This window comes from Meriones unguiculatus, chromosome 11, assembly GCF_030254825.1.
Source record: "Meriones unguiculatus strain TT.TT164.6M chromosome 11, Bangor_MerUng_6.1, whole genome shotgun sequence".
Lineage (NCBI taxonomy): Eukaryota > Metazoa > Chordata > Mammalia > Rodentia > Muridae > Meriones > Meriones unguiculatus.
The window spans coordinates 35,876,499-35,890,716 of record NC_083359.1 but is presented as its reverse complement, the minus strand read 5'-3'; the positions used below and the strand labels follow the sequence as shown (position 1 = coordinate 35,890,716).

Below are 14,218 nucleotides of genomic sequence, written 5' to 3'. Positions count from 1 at the left end.
TAAGCTTTAAGCCCAACTCCATGTCCAGGCTGCTCCTGAAGCAGCCCAGAAGGCAGGGGGCGGTGGGAGCGGGGGTGGGGGACGACACTCACGTGTGTGTCAGTTTTGAACTTCCTTCCTTGCGTGTGCCTTTGCTAAGAACTTGGCTGCCTGTGTGGCTCACAGAAAGAGAAGGTCCCAGCAGTAGGAGAAGAATTTTGGTCCCACTGATTTAACTTTCAGGAGAAATGAGCACAGTGACAGTCAGGCTTATCCATCAGCCTTTGCGGGTCTTGTTAGCACAGATCAGTAGAGCTCAATCCCATTACTATTTGGTCACCAAACAGAGGGTCAAAGGTCAGCGTCAAGCTCAGGTTGGCATCTGGGCTGGGAGGGGTTCTCTGAGGTCACACCGCCCTGTGGTACTTCTCTACAGTGGGTGTGCTTCCTGTCTGCTGAGGCCTTGCTTCCTGCAATCTCGCCTTCTCACCCAGTGCGGGTTCATAGCGGTGGCCTTCTTGAACCTCTGCACACTGCGGACCTCCTTGGCACCTGAAAAGCTTAGTCAAGTGAAATCACTGCAGGCCCCCGAGCCTCTGAGGGTCTTACATTTTTGAATCCCCGGTAAAGGACTTGCAGTTCTCTCTTGGTGAAGTTCGTCTGGGCCTCGAGCTGCTCCAGTCCCTCAGGTCGGTGGCAAACCATGGTCATCTCTAGCTCATCCTCGATCTTGTCTGGAAGCAGAGGGGATGGCGTCAGAGCGTGGCCTCCTTGGTCTCTGTCGGACCATAGTCTGAGCTGTTAAAAGAGTGATGTTGGGACCTGGGACTTTGGGGGTTGAGCTGGGTCATGCTCCCAGTGGTCTTGGGCCATGAGCCCCACTCCCCTGTCCACTTACTCTCTTTCCCAGTCTGTCCCCTGTGTTACTCTAGGTGTGATAGACAGCAAAGGGGACGGAACATCAGCATCTCAGATAGGGAGATGAGGGTAGAAATGTTTAAAACACATCCACACAGAAACATCTTTTCTTTTTCTTTCAAATTACCTTTTTTGCATATTCAAATTGATGCACACTGGCTCTGCTTTCTATGCAGAGACACAAGTAACTGGTCAGAATGAGACCTTCCAAAGGGGAAGACATCATAGTTAGTTTCAAAATGGGTCAAGTTTCAGCATATGGGTTAGCAAAGGAGATGCTAGGGAGGCTTAGTAGAAATTTCAAATTATGGTATATAAAATATGGCTTTAAAGAACCTGACTATATTGTTCTATAATGTCTGCTAGATACCCGCAAGTACTAGGGAAGTGACTTCAACAGGAGCATCTGTGTATAACTAAAGGCTTCCAGGGTGTTTGAAAGGCTCTATGAACAGTCATAGAGACTAGGGGTTCAACTTCCAGCATGTGCACTGAAATGGAGTATTGGTGCAAAGCTTGTTTGCAAAGCGCCTGTCAGCTGAACTACTTATCTTCCCTGGAAGCAACTCGAAGTTTTCACCCATCAGTGGTGCTTCCAGGAGCTTAGCCTTGCACAGGGATAAGTGAGTGCTTACTTTCCTTTGGGCCCTGCCAGAATGCTTTCTGTAAATTTATTTCAGTCAAGGATCGTTTACCATCTACCCTCCTCTGCCCATTGCTGTCTTACAGACATCAGCAAATCCATATATTGAACAACTCCAACTTCCACCTTGTGAAAACAAGGGTGAGATGGGCAGGCTGCTGGGAATGCAGGAACCTCTCTGCACTATGACAAGTCAGAGAGGAGGCAGGCTGGGTTCGCATCACAGAGGAGGGTGAACAGGGTCAACAACCGTAGGCTTTCTGTAATCAGGGCTGGGTTCTTTGTGCCAGATTTCCTCTGCTACTGTCATTTTTCCCTTTGATACTTAAATCCCAACAGGAAACAAATCTGTCAACATTTGTATCTTGTGCCTCAGAGTCCCAAAGGTAATGGATGTTGCAATAATGTGGCAGCAAAGCCTAATTGTTATCTCTTTAACATGCTGGGCACCACACATCACCTAATTCTTCTGGGATGGAAGCAGATAATGATTCAATACAAATAAGATACTCTGTTTGTGTTACATTGTGGCAAGTGGCCAATTTCCTCACAGTTCTTACAGAGCCTTTAATTATTGCTAGGATTGCAGCTAATGAGTTAAGTACCAATTATCTAAATGCAGAAGGTTTCTGTGTAAATCAAAGGGCCAGTGCCCAAAAAAAAAGAAAAGCAAGGGAAAGGGGGAGGTTCACAGAAGTGTAATGCAGAAAGCTCGGGGTGTCTCACGAGAACTCAGACTCACCCTAAGATATCAGTTACTGCTTAGTCCCAGCACAAAAATGCATGTGTCTTTAACTGTGTACATTCTGAAGAAACTTCAGAAGGGGCTGTAGGTTTATAATATACCTCCCATATCGTCTCTCAAAGGTCCACTGGGTGAGGCCCAGAGAGCTCCCGTCAAGAAAGAAGAATTAAAAAACCATATTAAAAATAAATAAGAAAATGGAAAACTATGTTTTTGGAAAGAAATGATTTGTTTTTGAAGGTGTCTACCTGTAAATATTTATCTGGCCCAGGAGAATGAAGATTTGTATGTGTGTGTGTGCACATGTGTGATATTGTGCTGTTTCTTAATGTCCCTGTGGCCGATTCCTGATAACCAGGACTCGCTTCCCATCACTTTGCTTAGAAGGTGCCGATTACTGAGACACTGACTATTAAACCCACCTTACTAAGGTGGAGAAGTTCTCCTTACTAACCGATGATAGGTTATCTGGGAGATAGGATTGAGCTCCAGATTAAACAGATTCTGAAGGCTGTGAATACTCTGTCATTGATGGCCAAACTGTGTTTTCCAGAGTTGCCCTGCACTAATGACCAGTCTGTGGCCACCTCCGTGACTGGAGAAATTTGGGTCACTGGGGCTCAAGATGCAGGGAAGTAGGCACCTATGACTACTAGGGGCCTAAACCAATAAGTAAAAAAGTAACTTATGCAGCAATCCAGTACATGCATAAATGCATACTTTTTTTTTGTGACATAGTTGAAGGCAAAACATCATGAGGCAATGCTGTCTTTAACTGATGTGTGATGGACTTTAGCCTTGGCAAACCCATGCTGATGTGACCCTCATGAGTCATGGCCTTTGATTGGAAAAATAATAATTTAACTTGTCCACAGCTTTTGAAACTGCCTACACTTGCCCACATCTGGACATTCCTCTCTTCCATACCACCTCGTAGCTTCATTGCTTCGGATAACTGCAAATATGTGTCTATGTATAGATATACATCCGTCCTGTGGCTACTCAGGGATTCCCTGGATGTTTCTAGGCAGAACCAGTAGGGGGAGGACCCTGGACTAGCTTCCTGGTTAGACAAAACCAGAACTAATACATGGGGAGCTTCCTTGCTGTTTTGGTTCTTGTGAATTGTCAATGCCAAATGCTGCTTGCTGTTATTATTTTCATTATTAAGGATAACAATGAACTAATTATTAAGTCAGGTTGAGCTTGGATCAAAACTAAGCTTGAAGTTAATGGTATGGGAATTTCTGTTGGATAAAAATCAATGAGAATTTTTCCCTTTGTAATGCTCTTCTAGAAATCTGTTAACTGCTTTCACGTGACTTTGTGTGTGGTGGCTTGATATTTAGAAGTCAGTTATCTTAATAGAGAAGGTGATTTTTCTAATTACAAGTGACTCTCAAGGTGATGGATGTTTACCACTCAGGGTAAATGTGAGTCAGAACACTACATTGTGCAAGAGGATACAGTGGAGACTACCAGACAAAACACTCTGTGATTCAGAGTAAACGGTTTTTAGTATCTTAGGATTTCGGGTTATTCAGGGTCTAGGATGGATAAAAACTTTGGACCCTCTTAGAAAAAATGTATTGTATCTAGCTCCCTATAGTGCCAGTGAGTTCTGGCACTATCTTTTGAACAGAGTCCATGCAACGGTCTTCTGTTGTCATTCTTCTCCAAGCTCTGTCATTAACTCCTTTTGTCTGAGGCTTTGGTGACAGAGGGCAACAGTGACAAAGCTGGACCTTGATTCCAGCCAGTCCAGGACTCTTCTATCAGATTCTGCTACCATATGTCTCCATCATGGCTTCTACCTCATTGGAGCACAGATGGAAAGCCGGTTTGTGAGCAGCCTTGAGGTACTTCTGCTCCTATCAAGCATCATGCCTGTGTACAAGCCAGTTCTCCACACCACAAGCACTGGGACCCACACCTGGGGGTGTATCTGGCACTGAAGTATTTTCTCTGGCTGATGACAAAGGCTATGACCCCAAACTGTGACCATCTCCTGTGTGTGTGTGTGTGTGTGTGTGTGCTCGTGCGCGTTGGGCAGAGGGTTTGAACTGTATTTTATACCCACCCATCCACCCATCCTCCATTCCATTTTGAGGCTACAGAATAGTGATCCTTAGCTTGCATGTAGTCCAAAGAGAGTTTTTGTAAAAAAAATACATAGAAAGAAGCTCATATTTTATAAGAAAAAAATGAAATACATTTTAAACCAGTTGCCAATGTTAATAGACAAAAAAAATCCATGACCAGGTTTGCATTTCTGACTTCTCTTGGAAAATCTTGAGTCTTAAATTCTTACCAGGGCATCATCTACTAGAGCTGGACATGCAGGATCACCAAGGAGTCACTAGGCCCTCTGTCATTTATCTAGGACTGTTTTGTTTTTGTTCCCCCCTCCATGTTTTGTTTTTTTGTCTTTTTGAGACAGGGTCTCTCTATGTATGCCTGGCTTTCTTGGAACCTGGCTTTCTGTAGACCAGGCTGGCTTTGAACTCAAAGATCCACCTGCCCCTGCCTCCTGACTACTGGGATTAAAGGTATGCACCACCACACCCAGCTTCACCTCAGGTTCTTTTACTGCACTAATGCTGCCTGCTTGGCTCAGAGGCGGTTGAGTATAGATCTTGATGCAGACTGTTTCTCCTGCTCACTGTCTGCCTTTCTCCTGGCTGAGTCAAACAACTGTTTTTTTTTTTTTTTTTTTTTAGTCAAACAGACTGTGATATTTTCTCATACTCTACCTATTTAAACATTCCACTTTGTTTCATGAAGAGTGTGAAGTGGATTATAGGAACTAAATAATAGAATAGAAATGGATAAGGAAGAACTGTATCAGAAAGTGCTGATTCCATTCCATCAGAAAATGCTGGACCATGTTGGCGGATGGGAGGAGAACAGAGACATTCAGGTCATTTATTCTAAACAGTTAATATGTTTATGCTACAATTCAGCTCCAAGCTTTATTTTAGTTGTTCAACAACCATGGAAGGAAAAATATGAGTCTCTTAGGGGGAGCAAAGCTTTTCTTGACCCTCATCCCTAAGAGAAACACCCTGGCTGTTTAAACAAAAGCTGAGTTCTCTAAGCAGAGCCAAAAAAAAAAAAATCTGGTAAAAGCTAATTCCAGAATATATACTTAATTGAGAAGTTTTTCCCTTTTCAAATTATGTGACCAACACAGTCAAGTTACTTTTTTTTTTTTTTTTTTTTTACCTCTCTGATACTGGTAATACCACCACGCGATGTCTAGGAAAAAGTAAGAAAACATTTTACCAAATCCATTCATTTCAAAAGCACAACACACTTTTATTGTCACCGGAGCAGCACTCTGAGGAAGTTCTGGTCACCATCCAGCTTGACGTATGCAAGGGGCCTCTGAGCAGCAGGGCGGAGCCTGGCTTTCCCATCCCTCTCCCAAGGTCAGAACAGGCACGAGCAACGGGTCACCTCCCAGTGCCCACGCTACCGGCAGGGCTCACCCAGCATGCTCTGAGCCATGCAGTCATGCAGCCCGAAGAGAGATGGGATGGCACGTGGCTGAGGATGCAGATGTGGATGGCTTCTTGGAAATACCCCCAGGTTTGATTGAAGAGTGGCTCTTAAGACCTCCTCCATCATGAGAAGGCCCCATTACCCCTCTCTTCTTTGCAATTAAGCTATGCATCTTGTACGGTAATTTATTTCTTCAACAACTATTGATGAAGCGCCTATTAGTATACATCGACGAATAAACAATCTGTCGCCCCATTTGGCACCTCTCCCCCTTTCTTAAGCAAGATAAGCAACTCAGATGTAAAAGAGAGAAAGTGCTCTTGGTGTCAAAAATTAGCATGTTAGTGTGTGTGAGACAGAGTGAATGCAGGTTAAGCCTTTTACTGCGTCATTTATAAAACACAGGAGGAGAACCAGACCTAGAAAATCCCCCGTGACAGGAGAGCTGGGTGAGTCTAAGTTCCCAGGGAGCTCTGCTGGACCTTCCTGCTGGTCTTTTCGGGTCTATGCTGTTCAGTCTTGCTTTCCCCTGCGGGCTCTGATTTAAGTCCCTCTTATCTTGCTAGCACCCTTAACTAAAGGCGTGTCAGATGGTCCAGCCAGCATCCTCGGTGTGTTTTAGTCCTCCCAGCACCTCAAGCCCAGCCTGGAATGGCTTTTCTCCATGCTGTTCCTGAGAGCGGTAGTTCAGAGAACTGGGTGGGTATCCATTGTCTTCTGGTCTGTGTCCACAGCAGAAATGTATTTTATACTCTTTTGGTTGCCTCCTTGATCATGCTGGTTAGTGGCATTTGAGCGTACATGTGTACACTCACATGTCACGGCACACATGATGAAAGTCAGGGGGCAGCTTGTGAGAGCTGGTTTTCTCCTTCCACCATGTGTATACCAGAGATCAAAGTCAAGTCATCAAGTTTAGAGATGAGCAGCTTTATCCCTTAAGCCATCTCACTAGCCCTAAGGGGATGCATTTAAATTCTCTGTCTCTGTCTCTGTGAGTATGTGTGTGTACAAACAAGTGCCTTGGGAGGTCAGAAGAAGGCATCAGATCCCTCGAAGCTGGGGTTACAGGCATTTGTGAGCCCTCTGACCTGAGTGCTAGGATTCCAGTCCTCATGACTAAGCAGCAAGAGGGAGTAACTGCTGAGTCATCTCCAGCTCTGTGGGCTACATTTTTAAAGCAATATTAGATTTGTAGAAAAGTTCCCCAGGAAGTACTGAGAAGTTTCCCTGTTGACATCCTGTATTGGTACAGTGAAGTGTATTTGTTAAAGTTGAAGTACTAATGATTGATGAGCTGATGTATTGATACATTAGTAAAAATGGAAGTCCATTATTCATGTTAGATTTCAGTCACTGTGCTTTGTGCTTCTACAGGTTTTGACAGATGCATGTCAAGGGTCTGTTGCTGCAGCATTACACAGAATAATTTTACTTCCTTGCCCATGTGTTTACAAATATAAATTGATCCTCTCTGGCCCATCAGAAATGTGGTAGGTGCTGGAAGGAAGGACAAGATACAGCATCTGTCTACAATAGTCAGGTAGGTGGGGAGGCACGCAAGCAGACTAGAGGCTGCAAGCGAAGTGCAAAGGATCATGGGCAGGTAATCTGGATGGGTACAGGTAACAGACATAAGAGATATGTGTGGCTGAGAAATGGAGAGCAACCACTTGGTGAGAGAGTGTGAAGCATTTTCAACCAGTTGTTTTCATACACTAAGTTCAGATATTTAGATTTGTCAAGAAAAGCCATGAATAAAAGATGTTTGATCCCCAATTCTTGGATGCCTTCAGTGAATTTATCATTTAAAACATAGAACATGAGCCAGTATAAACACGGCTGTGGGTGAGATGCTCTGAGCTGCTAGCCTCAAGCTCTTCGTTGGCAAATCATTCCAGAGCAGCAGGGCGATGGCTAAGAACAGGGCCCTGAAGGGAAGAAGTGACTAATTAATGCCTCTTCCCAAAGGCACAGGACCAGATGGGAGAGATGTCAGAGAAGGCTCCAAAGAGAGAGAATTATTTAGTTGAGTCTTGAAGATGAAAGGGACAAGGGGTCAGCATTTGTGAAAACAAAGAAGCTAAAAGACCAAGTATGGTGGGTTATTTTGTAACTGACCTGAACTCCAACAGAGAACTGGGAAAGAGAGTCTTAAAAGAGAGTTTCATCTCTTTGAAGGTGTTAGAGAGCTAAGTGGGCAGCTTGCCTCAGAGCAGTGCAACCCATGGCTACAAGCTTCTTTTTCTTTATTACCTCCCAGAAGTTGAAGACTGAACCATACGTTTTTCATGTTAGAAATGTTATGTTCACCATTTAATGAGCATTTGTTAGGTATATTAAAGACAGGACCTAGGGGAAATAGATGAACACAGCAACAGATATATAGGTGGTTTGGATATTAGACAGATCAGGCATAGAATTAAAAATAACAAGAAAAGAGGCTCAAGAAAGAGGTTTGGAAAACCTGGAGAATTCCATCAGAGAACCAGAATGTTAAGTAAAAACTGTAGAATTGAAAAATACATTACCCCAGATCACCAACTCACCAGACTTATTTCAGAATAGATTAGACACAGATGAAAAGAGAATCGACTATTTGGTGAACAGAACAGAAAAGATAGAAGGAAAGAGAGAGAGGGAAGGAGGGGATAAAGGAGGAGAATGTAGATAAGATATGTGTGTGTGTATGTTTATGCCTGTATATACATATATATGATTAAAAGCTCCCCAAAAGGAAGGAACAAATAATACCGATGAAGCAATATTTGAAGAAACACTAAGGATTTTTAAAAATGAGTGAAACGTAAGAAGCCACAGATTCAGGATGTTCTAGAAATAAACCCAAGCAATATAAACACAAAGAAAACCACATGGAAAACGCCAGGGTTATGCTGCTGAAAAATAAACCTAAGTCGAAAATTGTCAATGCTGATCATCAGATAAAAAACATATCTTAACCCAATGCTTCTTGAAGTATGTTCCATGAAAACTTGAATTAAGAAATGCTGGAGTGGCTAAGTTCTATCAGGTAAAGTACATGGTAAGTTAAGAAGCTTTGGGATAGACCAAAAGGAATTTCATGATGTAAGGAAGTTAGTTCCACCTAGGAGGAAGTATGAATTAACAGTAGCATTTCAAGTATACTTAAAGCAAAGACTAACTGAACTAGAAAGAAAAGTAACATTTTCACAGTCGTAACTGGAGATTTAAAAGTTCCTCTCTCAGAACACGTGATTGACAGTGGATGACTGCTAGGGAAGGAAGAATCGATTCTTTTCAGGGGTGTGGGCACACGTGAGACTACACCTCAGCACAGTGGTTCTCACCTTCCAATTATTTTCATGGCTACATCACAACTGTAACTTTGCTACTGTTAGGAATCGTAATGTAAATATTTTTGGAGACAGAGGTTTGCCAAAGGGATCATGACCCACAGGTCATGACCTGAGAGATCCTCCTCAGTATGGAGCCTGTTTGGGCTCATTGCCCTTTCTCCCGAAGGGAGGGCATACTTGGTCTTCTGATCCACAGGGCACTGAATGTGTGAGGACACGGGTGTTCCTGTAGATGACCCTAAAATAATGCATATGTGGGCAGCATTAATTAGATATAGTGGGTTATTTTTTTTAAAAAAAAGAGTTGGTGTGTGTGTGTGTGTATGTGAGAGAGAAAGCACATCTTGGAAGAGCTGGAGGAGAGACATGGATAATGGGGACATGGATATGACAAATATATCGTATGCACATATGAAATCCTCAGAGAGTGAATAAAAATCTCTTTCTGTCACACACACACACACACCTAAGCAGCCTAACACATCAGTATTAGCATAGGAGATCGGATCAACACAGCATGTGAACTCTGAGTCTCGTTGATACAAGCAGCCTCTACCCAACTGTGGCAAATACAGTGACTCTTTCTCTGTGCGTGAAGAACATTTACCCAAACCGATCTTTTCCAGGGACCTACAGCTAGTCTCCATGAAGTCCGAGCACTGACGTTACTCGGGCAGATTTTGTAAACAGATCAAAGCATGATGTCAGTAACAAACCAGAACACTAAGAACTCAGTGTGGAACAGGTATGCCCCTGGGAAATTCCACGTTCTCCAAATCTATCACATTTAGTTTCTAAGTCACTTACGTCTCAGAAACACTCATGCTATTTTGCAGTACAGCATGATGACCGGACCTGTCAAAACATGTGGGGTGTTGCTGAAGCTATGTTCAAAAGGAGGCCTTTAAAAGCTGTAAACAATTTATGTGACAATGTGCCCAAACAGTAGAGAGCACAGTGCTCCCTTTTTAAAACTTACTTCCCGTGGCTGGGTGTTCCCTGAATTCTGCTGGGCACATTAGAAGATGCATTAGTTATCGTATGCTGGCATTCAAAATGCTACCCTGTGCCTTCCCTTAGATACGGATGAGTGCTTTGTGAGGTCAGCAGTAATTTCTGATCAGTGGCTTCCCGCAGCCATCAGGGCTAAAGATCCTTCTCCGTACTTGCTTATAGCAGAGAGGTCTCTGTTTGGTCTCGGAGCCTTAAGGCTTAGGTTCTCACAGCTGAGACTCTGAGGTGAGTCAAAAAAAAATCGCCAGACACACACAACACGCCCGGCTCGTCAGCTCCGATTTTTATATACTTAACAATGAGTCCCGTGAGTGCCTGAGCTGAGCCTGATAAAGATTTTCTGAGTGTTCAAGGTATTTTTCCAGTCTTCTTGGTTCAATAAAACTCAAATCATGTTTCGCTTCAAGCGTTTGTTCTCTTAATCTTGAAACCCCTCCTGCCCCTTTTAAGCAAAATTGAATTTATACATTTCTCATTCATTTACACCTGTCCTGAGAACGTTCCTAAGAAACAGTCCTATAGAAAAACAAAACAAAACAAAAAACAAAACTTTGAGTGCTTCCTACTTCTGTTAAATGGAAGCTGAGGATGTGGGTATAGAGCCTGTTTGGGCTCATTGCCCTTTCTCCTAACAAAAGGGCACACTTGGTCTTCTGATCCACAGGGCCCTGAATGTGTGAGGAGGAGGGCGTCAAATGTCCCCGTCAAATGTCCCCTGCAGCTTCCTGGCAGGTGGGCATTTGCTGTGAGGAATTACCTGTCAGAAATAAGTGTCAGAACTCTAACCCAGCCATTAAAATTCCACCTAGTACATGTGATGATGTCCAAGTTCTGTTTGTTACACAAGAATGTCACATTCCTTTGATTTTTGACCGAGTTTGAAAAGCAAAGGGAAAAGATTTACCTAGATGTTAGGGTTGGGGAAGCAGGAACCAAACAAGGGGCTTCCGGCATGGAGCTGGCCACGCCCACCAAGTCCCCTAGTCTCCAGGCAACATCTTCTGCAGCTGAACCTATGGCTATGTTGCATCTTAGAATCGTCAGCCTCCCTGGAGCTTCTCAGCCACCGGCAGAAGCGTCTAGATGATATTTTAAGTGGGCCATTTTGTCCGGAAAAAGTGCCCGAGATGAAATTGTTGACAGTTTACTTAGTCACTTGAGCGGTCTCTGCAGCTCTAGGGGGCAATTAGTCAAAGGAAGACGGAATCCTACCACCGGCTAGCAGTCTGTGGGGAAAGCCCCCAAGCGCTCTCCTTTGAACTCAGTAGGACGGTGGCCCTGTGCTTCCCGCCTGTGGAGATAGCCTGTTAATAAGCACTGCTGACCTGTGTAGGGGGGCCGGCAACCTCAAGAGCTAGGCTACCTCTGCAGGAAAAAACAAAACAAAACAAAAGCAAAAACAAAAATAGGTGGGTCTGTATTACTCCTCTTGACTAAGAATCGGTGGTGACAATTCACTACAAATGAAAAGCCTCCGGGAGGGAAGGGTGTTTTTTTGTTTTTGTTTAAGATGGAGACATGCAGGAGTAGAGTAACTGAAGAGATTGCTCACAGTGAGAGTCGGAGAGGAGTCATCTTAGATGAGCATAGCATTTACTCATGACGGAAACTCACTGAATTGGTGAGGTGTGATGAGCCTGCTGCGTGCCCTGACAACTTGCTAGGTAAAGATGTTCTCAAAGTAGAGTGTTAGCTCTGGTGGGTTTTAAAATGTCTAAACAGCTGCTCTTGGGAAGGAAGAAGACACCACCTATCAATGCCTTATTGTCAACATCTTGATCACGGCCTGATTCAGGTTATCAGTGTAACGTGAAGAAGTGGAGTAGATTTGCCTTGGGGAAGATGATTCCCCAGGATAACTGGGCCCCAGCATATTGTCGTTGCTATTTTAGGACATGTGACATAGGATGGACTATCTCAAATCAGTGTGCTGAAGAGTCAGAAGCTAATTTCATCCTGTCATCCTAGTCATTGTAATCCAAGATAACAAGCCTTCTCCTTGTTGCTAGTGCAGACATAATCTTCCGCACATCATGTGAAATGTCTCAAGCAGAGGAGTAATGGAAGGTAGCTGAGAGGGTGTCTGCCGTATTAGGTGCCTTACTTGGTGAGCTCATAGAGCATAGTAATAGTTTTAGAATTGATCTGATCATCTCACTGTCCCTAGGGGGTATATGGTTATTAGTCTAATATGAGTTACAATCATAGGTGCCTTGTAGCTGTAAATCTAGGTGAGATAAGGTCTGTTCAGTGTCTGTGTGCACAATAGGTATCAACATGCGTAATTCAATTCTTGCTTGCATTATGGCAGTGATTTTAAAGGCATTCACAACAGCAGAATCCAATGGTCAAGTAGTTAGACACTGTGCAGGTCACGATTCTGCATATCCTGATGGAGCTAGTTAATTAAATGGACTTCTTTTCCATAGAGGGGGACTTTCTTGTTCTGTGATTTACTCTGCTAAAAGGGCACTCAATTGTCAGTTCAGATTGGACACTGACCGGCTAAAATGCCCATTATCGTCTATATTAACTGTAATGGCTGTTTGCAGACCCAAGACTCTGGATGAAAGAGCATCAAGATTTAGGGTGGCCGTGGAACGGGGCAAGATGTCTGTGGGTAATGGGAGCAGAAACAGTGCCTGGAGCATTAGCAAATAGACATAATAACTGACAGTCATTGAGAAAATTTCTTGCCTCCTTCTCCCTGGAGTTACCACGTGGCTTCATGTCCTCTGCCCTTAATAATCCAGACAGTCATTGCATGCATTGTTTTGGTCTATTTCTTAGCTGAAGGAGGCCATTGGACATTACCCTTGGCTGGCACATGAACTGCCAAATGTGAGGAGTACAGTCAGTCAGTGTGTATGAGATTGTGTGCGCCTGCCCAGCGGCAAGAGGCAATGTCAAGGTAGCGTCCTCCTTTCCAGGACTCAGTGTGGAAGCCTCTTAACTGTGCACTTAATAAATGAAGCCTTGGCAGACACACCTTGAATTATTAATGAAGTTATTCAGCTTTGATTGTTTCCTTCTTTTGGGGAAAGGTTATTCACTCGATGCCTTTGCTTAGACTACACAATACATCACAATTGGGCATATTTTATGTGCAACTTTGTGGTGATAATAGTTCTGTCTCATTTAGAAGCAAATCAGACATTATGAACTTCGTGATTTATTAATATATTGATCTCTAGAAATGTCAGCGCATCTCACATCCCGTCAGAGAGCCAGGAGCAATCAGTGGAGAAGCCAATAAAAATGTAAAATGAACCATCATAAAAAGAGGAAATACAGCCAGTTTCAAAGCCCTGCTGTCTTCCTGGATTGTTTCAGGGCTCAGATCATTACCACAAAGGCACCCCTACCAATGAAGTCTAGAGTCATGGGGTGGGGGTGTTATTTGGGAGGGGTCTGTCCCACTTAAATCTACATTGGGTAGCAGTAGATTGCATGGACTGAAATAGAAACCAAGCATGAGGAGGGGTTTGATGTGGGGGAAGGGTGGGGCTGGTTCCCAGATGGTCCTGGAGGAAGATGGGGGTCCTTTTCACCCAGTACTTGCCTGCTGAGGTAACTTCAGGTAAAGCCCAGTTTCACCCTAGCATGGAAAGGTCTACTTTGAGGTGCTGTTTACAAGAGTGATTCATGGACAAACCCCTGTGGGGATCCTCTGCAACAGCTCTGGAATTTAGTCACATGCAAACCTCTGTCTCTATTAGAGACCTCTATTAGATGACATCGTTCCCACCCACCTGTGAAACCTAACTGGAGTAAGAACTCACTGTTCATTAAGTGAGTAGCACTGTAGGCATAGGGCAGGAAGTAGACAGTGTTGTGATAACTGAATGGCTAATTCTGTAATTTGACAGTTTAGCTCACAAATCATAGTTTGCATCCAAAAGTACCAGCATTGGATCATAAATGGTGCAATTTTCACCATTTACTTCACATAAAAATTTGGAATGTTGGCTTCTCTAGAGATGGTGGCCAGGCCAGGCCTCCATTCCTATGTAAGGACACAGGCAGCAGAGGAGCATACCAGATGGCCCAGAAGATGAACTCTCTTGTAGGCTGCAA

At 43.7% G+C, this 14,218-nt stretch overlaps 1 protein-coding gene across 5 annotated transcripts in view; it reads right to left on the bottom strand.

Moving 5' to 3' along the window:
- Kcnip1 (potassium voltage-gated channel interacting protein 1) overlaps positions 1-14,218 on the bottom strand; it is a 357,022-nt gene that overhangs the window by 11,709 nt on the left and 331,095 nt on the right. For 4 of the 5 annotated variants that reach the window (XM_060363874.1, XM_060363871.1, XM_021651591.2 and 1 more), the window contains one exon: positions 589-713. In XM_060363874.1, the coding sequence (XP_060219857.1) occupies positions 589-713 (125 nt within the window). Of the gene's footprint in view, positions 1-588; positions 714-5,510; positions 5,544-14,218 lie in introns of all 5 variants that reach the window. The other variant, XM_060363873.1, reaches the window with a different exon arrangement.